The following is a 7,504-nucleotide window of genomic DNA, read 5'->3' as shown; positions in this document are numbered from 1 at the left end:
AGGTACAATTTCCCACTCGAAATAATTCAAGGTGAGTAAAGTTAAAGAAAAGCAAAAATACTTACCAAGTGGAACGGTTATCTAGAATTTTTATTGGAAAATAAGATTAAGAGTTAATCTCTGTTGCTTGGTATCATCTAGTAAGCACGGACGCGGCGCGATGCGGCGACGCACGAGGGACGCCGCTGCTCGCGCGTCGATGCCACATCGGTCACGTGTTTTCCTTTTTTTTCCAACCGACTCGCACCGACGCGGCTTGAATCGCGCTGACACGGCGCCGATTCGAGCAGATTCGGGCCGATTCGGCCAGAATTGGTCTGTTTCGGCCGTATCGGGCCGTATCAGCCGGCGACCGAAATGGCCAAAACGGCCGGAACAGGCCCGAAATAGGCCTCGAATCATGCCGCAACAGCCGAAATCGGCTCTAAATGAGACCCAAAAACCCTAAATCTATCCTTCCTTAATTTTATTTTGAATATTTGTTGCTTCTTTTGTGTTTTCTTTTTGGTTTTGTGTTGTGTTTTGTATTTCTTGCTTTTTTCTTTCTTTGTTTTGTGAATCAAGGCATAGTAAATTAGTAATTTGTTTTTTAAGAATATTTTAGTAGTAAAAATATATAGAAAATATAAATAAAAATATTTTTAATAATTTTTTAATTGCCGAGTCCCGCCGCACCCGCACCCACCTTTTTTAAAAATTACCGAGTCCCGCACCCGTACCCGCACCCGTATCCGTACACGCACCCGCACCCGTGCTTCATAGGGTATCATGTTGTTTTGTATTGTGCATGAATATGAGAAATGTAAATTAACAATATTAGTATTAAATAACAGTCCAACTTTGCAGCTTTAATTTTCTGTTTTTTGTGGAATTGACTGAAAGATGTCATTGTCATTATAGCTCTGAAATTTCAAATGGATGTTCTGCTTTTCTGCTACTGATAAGAGTTATTCTTGCTTTGATCTTTTGTTGTCCTAGATATCATATGGTAGCATGGTTTGTGGTTCTTAAAATTGCAATCTGAATAGTAGGATTGTCCGGTCCTATTACCCTTGAATATTAGACCCAGGGTTGCAATTACAAGTGTTATATGGTTGTTTTTGTTTGTTACTTTATGATTGAAAGGACCATTTTTTGTCAGTTCTTTATGAGCCAGATAATTGTAGTGACTAGTTTTAGATATGGATACACAAGCTTGCACTTTTCAACTATAATGCCTTCTTTTTGTTTCTTATGAGCTTGTTTTAATCTTATACTTTTGTCACTAACACTACTTCGTTTTAATGTACACACTAACACTTTCAGATTTGCTTATATGACCTTAGACATTGCTTATATAACATAGGGAGGGGAGATTGCATTAGATTGCCAACCAATTAGGGGCCTTCCTTAAAGTATTATATGAGAATTCAAAGCCATAGTGGTTGTATTTTTATTTTTATTTTTCTACCAGGAGGGTTTCTGAGAATTATGTGATTATGTGTAGTTGTAAGGTGTAATTGATTAGATGTGTTTAGTTGTAAATTTTATAATGCACATTGTGATATAGATGGTTGCTAATTTCCAATTTTTTGGTTTACAGCCTCAGTACTCACTTTGAAGTCTGAACTGATCTCCCTTCCTTTTTTGTCATCCCATCAGGTACAAAAACTCTTCAAAGCTTTTTCCTATTCTATATGAAAACAACAAAGTGTTTTTCATTATACTGAGGCTCTTGATTTCTGATGAATATATTTATGCTATAAGAAAATATTAGTTGGTGGACAAAAGAGATGAAGTGCTCCCATATATTGAGTAAGTTGAATTGTAGTTAATATATTCCCAATGTTGACTTCCTTTTCCTAGATTTGCTGGATACCCTACTTCTGTGCTTGCCCAACAGCTAGGTTCAGGGCTTCATGGTCTTGGAATTGGTGCATTGGGGTTTGATTGGTCTAGTGTTTCCACTTACCTTGGGAGCCCATTGGCCAGTCCGTGGTTTGCTACAGCCAATGTTGCTGTTGGTTTTGCACTTTTCATGTATGTCATTACCCCAATAGCATATTGGCTCAATATCTACGAGGCCAAGACGTTTCCTATATTCCCAGATGGGCTATTCACGTCTACTGGCCGAAAATATAATGTTTCAGCTATAATAGACCCCAACTTCAGCTTTGAGAATGAGGCATATGACCGTAAAGGCCCTCTCTATATGAGCACCTTCTTTTAATTTTGCCAGCCTTGCTGCAACTATTGTTCATGTGCTCCTCTTCCATGGAAGGTAAGCACACTTCTCTACTTGAATTGTTTGTTTGAAATTTGCAATGAATCGTTTCCTGATTGTCGTTAGATGTGCGTAACTTAGAATATCCCTGTAATTGTATCTTCTATAGGAAATGGAGACTTCGATGAATTCAATAGGCAATTTTTCATATAGGACAAAACAACATAAAATAGATATTTTTTTGCTAGCACATGCCTCTGTGTGTTTGTACATGTATGTGCCATATAAAGTAGCCCTCTTTAAATTGAAAAAGATTAAGTCAACACCTATATATATATATATATATCCAGGCAGGGGTGAACTAGCTTATAGCCTTGTACATTGTATTATATCATTAAGTCATTCATACTTTCAAGGTTGTAGTGAAATATGGCAGCTAAGCAAGTCTGCCCTCCAAGAGAAGAAGACGGATGTGCACACAAAGCTCATGAGAAAATATAAGCAAGTTCCTCAATGGTGGTTTATGTGCCTACTTGTGGTTAACATTGTGGCAACCATATTTGCCTGCCAGTACTACATTGATCAACTTCAATTACCATGGTGGAGCATCTTGCTAGCATGCAGTCTTGCCTTATTTTTCACTCTTCCTGTTGGAGTCATCACTGCCACAACAAATCAGGTATGTCTTTGCACTATATTACAGTTTCTTACACTTGTCAAGAATAGATCTTCCCTCTCTCAAAATAGGAGGTTCTACATCAATCACACGCTATTTACAGATTGTTAGGGCTTTTTCTTGGAGAGAGAGAGAATGCATTGTAAAATAAATAAGGAGAATAATGGTTTCAAGAGACCTTTATGAGATATCTTCTCCAAGATGCATGTGCAAGCATTCCAATGAACACAAGTTAATTAGACCAAAATACCAATTTAAATGTTATATAAAGCTGACATGGGGAAAGATCAGTCTGATCCAAAAATAGGATCCATAACATTTTCAAGGAAACCGTTCATTACCAACTGGATGGGAAAAGAGAGAATTAGGGACTGGGGAGTGAGGAGTGAGGATGTCAGATTCTCATTACCTTTATCCAAAATAATTGAAAGAGCTTGTTTTAAGCTTTTATACATAGATTGGAAGAAAACCAAGAGATAGTTGTGTTTGCAAATATTCACTCATGTTCATTTGTAGGATTTGGATGTAGTATTTTATCTTCCTAATTATCTTATATTATATTTTATATCTCTACCTTCATAATATTGCTAGTTTGTTTTATTTTATACCTGTTTTGGGATTATAACATGAATTCTAAATTCATGGTCCTTACAACCACCCCACCTCTCCCCCCCCCCCCCCCCCACAAAAACAAAAGGGGGACTAGTGTCAATTATTTACAAATAATTGATATTTCAGATGGGGGGAGATTTTTGTACTTCAAAAACTTAATTGAAGAACCTGCAACTAAATATTTTTCAATTTCAATAGAGACTTTCTAAGTGGATCTTCTAATTTGCGCACCATATTCCTGTGTATGTGACAATAACATTGCTGCCGGTGAAATAGGTTTAAATATACTTAAGCATGCTTGTTTTGTCTGTACATGTTAGCAGAGACGTCTCAATCAGTGTCTCAGTTTCTGAGGGGAAGAAATGGTAATACAGATACTTCAGAGCAGGATATCATGTAGTCGGCTTGTTTTTTAATTTATCATGTATGGCCATTGTTATGTTTGTAATTTATCTCACTCGATAAGTGTTAACAAAAGAGTTAGCTGTAGAGAACCAATTTCAGGTTTAAGATTTTTTTTTTTTGGATCTTTTTTTTTATAAGATATTTTTTTGGATCTAACAATGTGTAAAGTCTCACGTTATTTTAAATTTTAAATAACGTAGTACTTTGATACATTATTATATTTATAATATCTAATCTTAGCAATGAAATGTAGCTATTTTAAATGTGGATGATCCTAATACCCAATGGAGATGCTACTCTCTTTTGTTCTCCCTTTTTCTTTTGAACTGTTTATTGCACACAATACATACACTGCCTGAAATAACAAGTATTAGCCTTTTCCTGCAAGCACAAGTTAAGGTGCATTTGACACTTCATTTAATGATGTTTTTTTATTTTCTTAAAAAATAAAAATAAAATCAAACTACATACTAAATAGTGTATACATCTCAAGAAAAGCGTAAAAGACCACATTGAATTTGTACTTGCAAATCAATTAATTATTGATAAATGAATTTTTATCTTCAAAAAATATACATTTAGGCTCATTATTAAATATATTATTTCTCAACCTACACTTTTAAGGTGCTCGTTAACAAGAAATTTTTTATTCTTTGTGCTTTTTATGATATGATCTTTTTGCAATTTATAATATGCTCTTTCTTTCACTGTCTTCTTTAAATTTATTATATCATAAATGAAATTTTGTAAATACCATCCTTGATTTTTGACAATAATGTTAATTTAACATATTTACAATCAATCATAATGTCTAATGTTTCATAACTTGAAAAACATATGAAAGATGGTTAGATGTATTTTAGCATTGGATGTGTTTTATGTAAATATCCGGACCAGATAAACAGGAATTTATTATGAGTCCGGTGCTCAAAAGAATAATCAATATAAGCCTACCGGGAATGTAGATAGCTGAAAAAAGTGATTAGCAAACTATCTCCTATTGAGATTAAAATTTTCATTTTCTTATTTTTATTTTATTTTTATAAATGAAAGTAGAAACCACTTATTGCACATTTCTAGCATAATTAAAAAGAGGGATTTGAGGAGACGATTATACCTAAAATGGAATATTTCAAAGAAACCAAAAGTTTGGTGTAAACAATTAATTGCTTTCTGCAATAAGCCCCAATAAAATTTATATATAAAAAAAAATCAATAAGAAGGGTTACAGTGGTCTTTTTTATAAGGAGGAATTTAAGCACTTCTTTTAATATAGAATCTTAAATATTTCAAATTGAGGTTCAATTTAAATTAAAGATAATTTAGACTTTTATGGATAACATGCAATTACAACTTACGCTCTTAATTATTATTTTTTTCTCAAAATTTTTTATTTTTATTTTTAAACATTTGTTGGATTTAACAAACATTTGTTTCTTGTAAAATATAAACATATACTTCAACATAAACTTGAATTTTAAATATATTAAAATATTAATGATTTATACAGTATACACTATAGCAATATATATATATATATATATATATATATATATATATATATATATATATATATTATAGGCTTGTGAAAAAAAAAAACCCACTCAAATAATATATAAATCAGAATAATTCAACAAATTGAGGTTTTATTATCACTAGTACTTTTTGTTGTTTTTAACGGAGTTATTCAAATTATTCATCCCTTATTGTAACTATTGAATTCATTAAAGTAAAACAAAAGAAGAAAACATAAGAAAAATGTTATTAGTGATGCATCATAATTTGCAAAAGTAAAAGTAATTAATAAATTTATTAATTATGTTATTAATTAATTTGGTTCTAATCACATTCACTTTCACATTAATAAATAATTTTTTTCTTTTTTCATCAATAAATTATATATCAATGAGTGACCATAATGCTGAATATTCAATAACTTGAAAGCATTTGAAAGGTTGTTCGGAAAATTGTATTTATTGTATGCTAGATATCCCAACCCAGCACTGGCCGAATCTAGCCAAAAACAAAATCTCAACAAAACAAGTAGGAGAAGGAGAGAAGTTGTTTTGAGACAAGGGATATAGTTGCTAAAGAACATAATTTGCAAACTATCACCTGGTGAGATTAATTTTTCTTTTTTCTTTTTTCTTTTTTCTTTTATTATAAAGAAAGTAGAATCTAAGTCTCAATTCATTCTTACTCTCTGATCTGCAAAACATTCCCATCAATCTTGTGTAGAGGAAGAAGAAGAATCATAATTTGAAAATATTATAAAGTAAAAGTAATTAAGAAATTTATAAATATGTATATTAATAAATATGGTTCTAATCACATTCTTTGTCAAGTCAATACTTTTTCACAATAAAATTGGTAATAATTTTAGCATTTTTCATCAATAAATTATATAGGCGAAACTACAATATTGGTCCCTCAAATTTACCCTGTGTGCGCAATTGGTCCCCCAAGTTTCAACTGAGCACAATTGGCCCCTCAAGTTTATAAAATGAGTTGTGCTAATCCTTTTATTAATTGCAGTTAATGATGTTACTTACGTGGCTAACGGAACAATGACTTGACATTTTTTTAAATGACATGACATTTTTTAAATTAAGAAATTACAATAACTAATTTCCACATCAGATTTTAAATTATAACCCAGTTACAAATTAAACTAAACCTACAAAAAAAAAAAAACTAAACCCATTTTTTTTGTTTTTACCCTGCTTCTCTCGCACAACCACCGCCGGTGGAGACCCACTCCAAGAAGATGAAAGCAATTGACAAAGGTGCCCTGATGGGCTTGTAGGAGATCAATGGGGAGTAGTTCCAAGCTTTCGGTTTCAGGTTTTTCTTTTAGAGAACACCAAATTTGTAAAGTTATTATGGAGAGCAAGCACCTTGACCTTCTTGTTTCATAAAAAATCAGAGTTACAGAAAAGACATTTGCTTTTAATTGTTGAAAGAGTAAACTATTTTTAAAGACTAAAATGTCATACCTAATGTGGTGTTGTCTTTTCTGTTGCAACCTTGAGAAAAATACAAGAATTTACAAATCAAATGAACAATCAATAAAGCTGTTGAATTTGAATTCCTATATTTGGAGCAGGGACGTGGGTCTCCACCGGCAGTGGCTGTGCGAGAGAAGCAAGGGCTTGGGCTGTCGCCAGCAGTGGCTAGGGGTTGGGTCTCCACCGGTGGCGAGTCAAAGGGAGGCAGCGTCACAGCAGGCTCTCCTTCCCCTTTCTCTCCCTGGCGCCGTTAGAAGACAAATGGGTTTAGTTTTTTTTTTTTTATAAGTAGGTTTAGTTTAATTTGTAACCGGGTAAAAACAAAAAAAAAAAAAAAAAAATTGTAACTGAGTTATAATTTAAAATCTGATGTGGAAATTAGTTATTGCAATTTTTTAATCTAAAAAATGTCATGTCATTTAAAAAAATGTCAAGTCATTGTTCCGTTAGCCACGTAAGTAACATCACTAACGGCAGTTAGTAAAAGGATTAACATAACTCATTTTATAAACTTGAGGGACCAATTGTGCTCAGTTGAAACTTGAGGGACCAATTGTGCACACAGGGTAAACTTGATGGACCAATATTGTAGTTTCGCCA

General features: G+C 32.9%; 1 protein-coding gene across 1 annotated transcript; it reads left to right on the top strand.

Annotated features, from left to right (window-relative positions):
* Positions 1-1,549: 1,549 nt before the first annotated feature.
* Positions 1,550-7,158, top strand: LOC142635935 (oligopeptide transporter 7-like). Its single transcript, XM_075809976.1, has 4 exons — positions 1,550-1,587; positions 1,846-2,174; positions 2,620-2,882; positions 7,003-7,158. Exons 1-4 carry the CDS (start codon positions 1,550-1,552, stop codon positions 7,156-7,158), a joined length of 786 nt encoding a protein of 261 aa, XP_075666091.1.
* The last annotated feature ends 346 nt before the right edge of the window (positions 7,159-7,504 follow it).

The sequence above is a fragment of the Castanea sativa genome, chromosome 5 (assembly GCF_040712315.1).
Source record: "Castanea sativa cultivar Marrone di Chiusa Pesio chromosome 5, ASM4071231v1".
NCBI classification, from domain to species: domain Eukaryota; kingdom Viridiplantae; phylum Streptophyta; class Magnoliopsida; order Fagales; family Fagaceae; genus Castanea; species Castanea sativa.
This window is presented reverse-complemented; position numbering and strand designations above follow the sequence as displayed.

What these genes read in the sequence shown, in the direction of transcription:
- LOC142635935 (XM_075809976.1), top strand. Translation starts at nt 1,550, where the DNA reads ATGGTTGCTAATTTCCAATTTTTTGGTTTACAGCCTCA. An exon ending in TGAGAATGAGGCATATGACC is followed by an intron (nt 2,175 to 2,619) that starts GTAAAGGCCCTC and finishes CATACTTTCAAG; the next exon opens with GTTGTAGTGAAATATGGCAG. An exon ending in TCACTGCCACAACAAATCAG is followed by an intron (nt 2,883 to 7,002) that starts GTATGTCTTTGC and finishes TATTTGGAGCAG; the next exon opens with GGACGTGGGTCTCCACCGGC.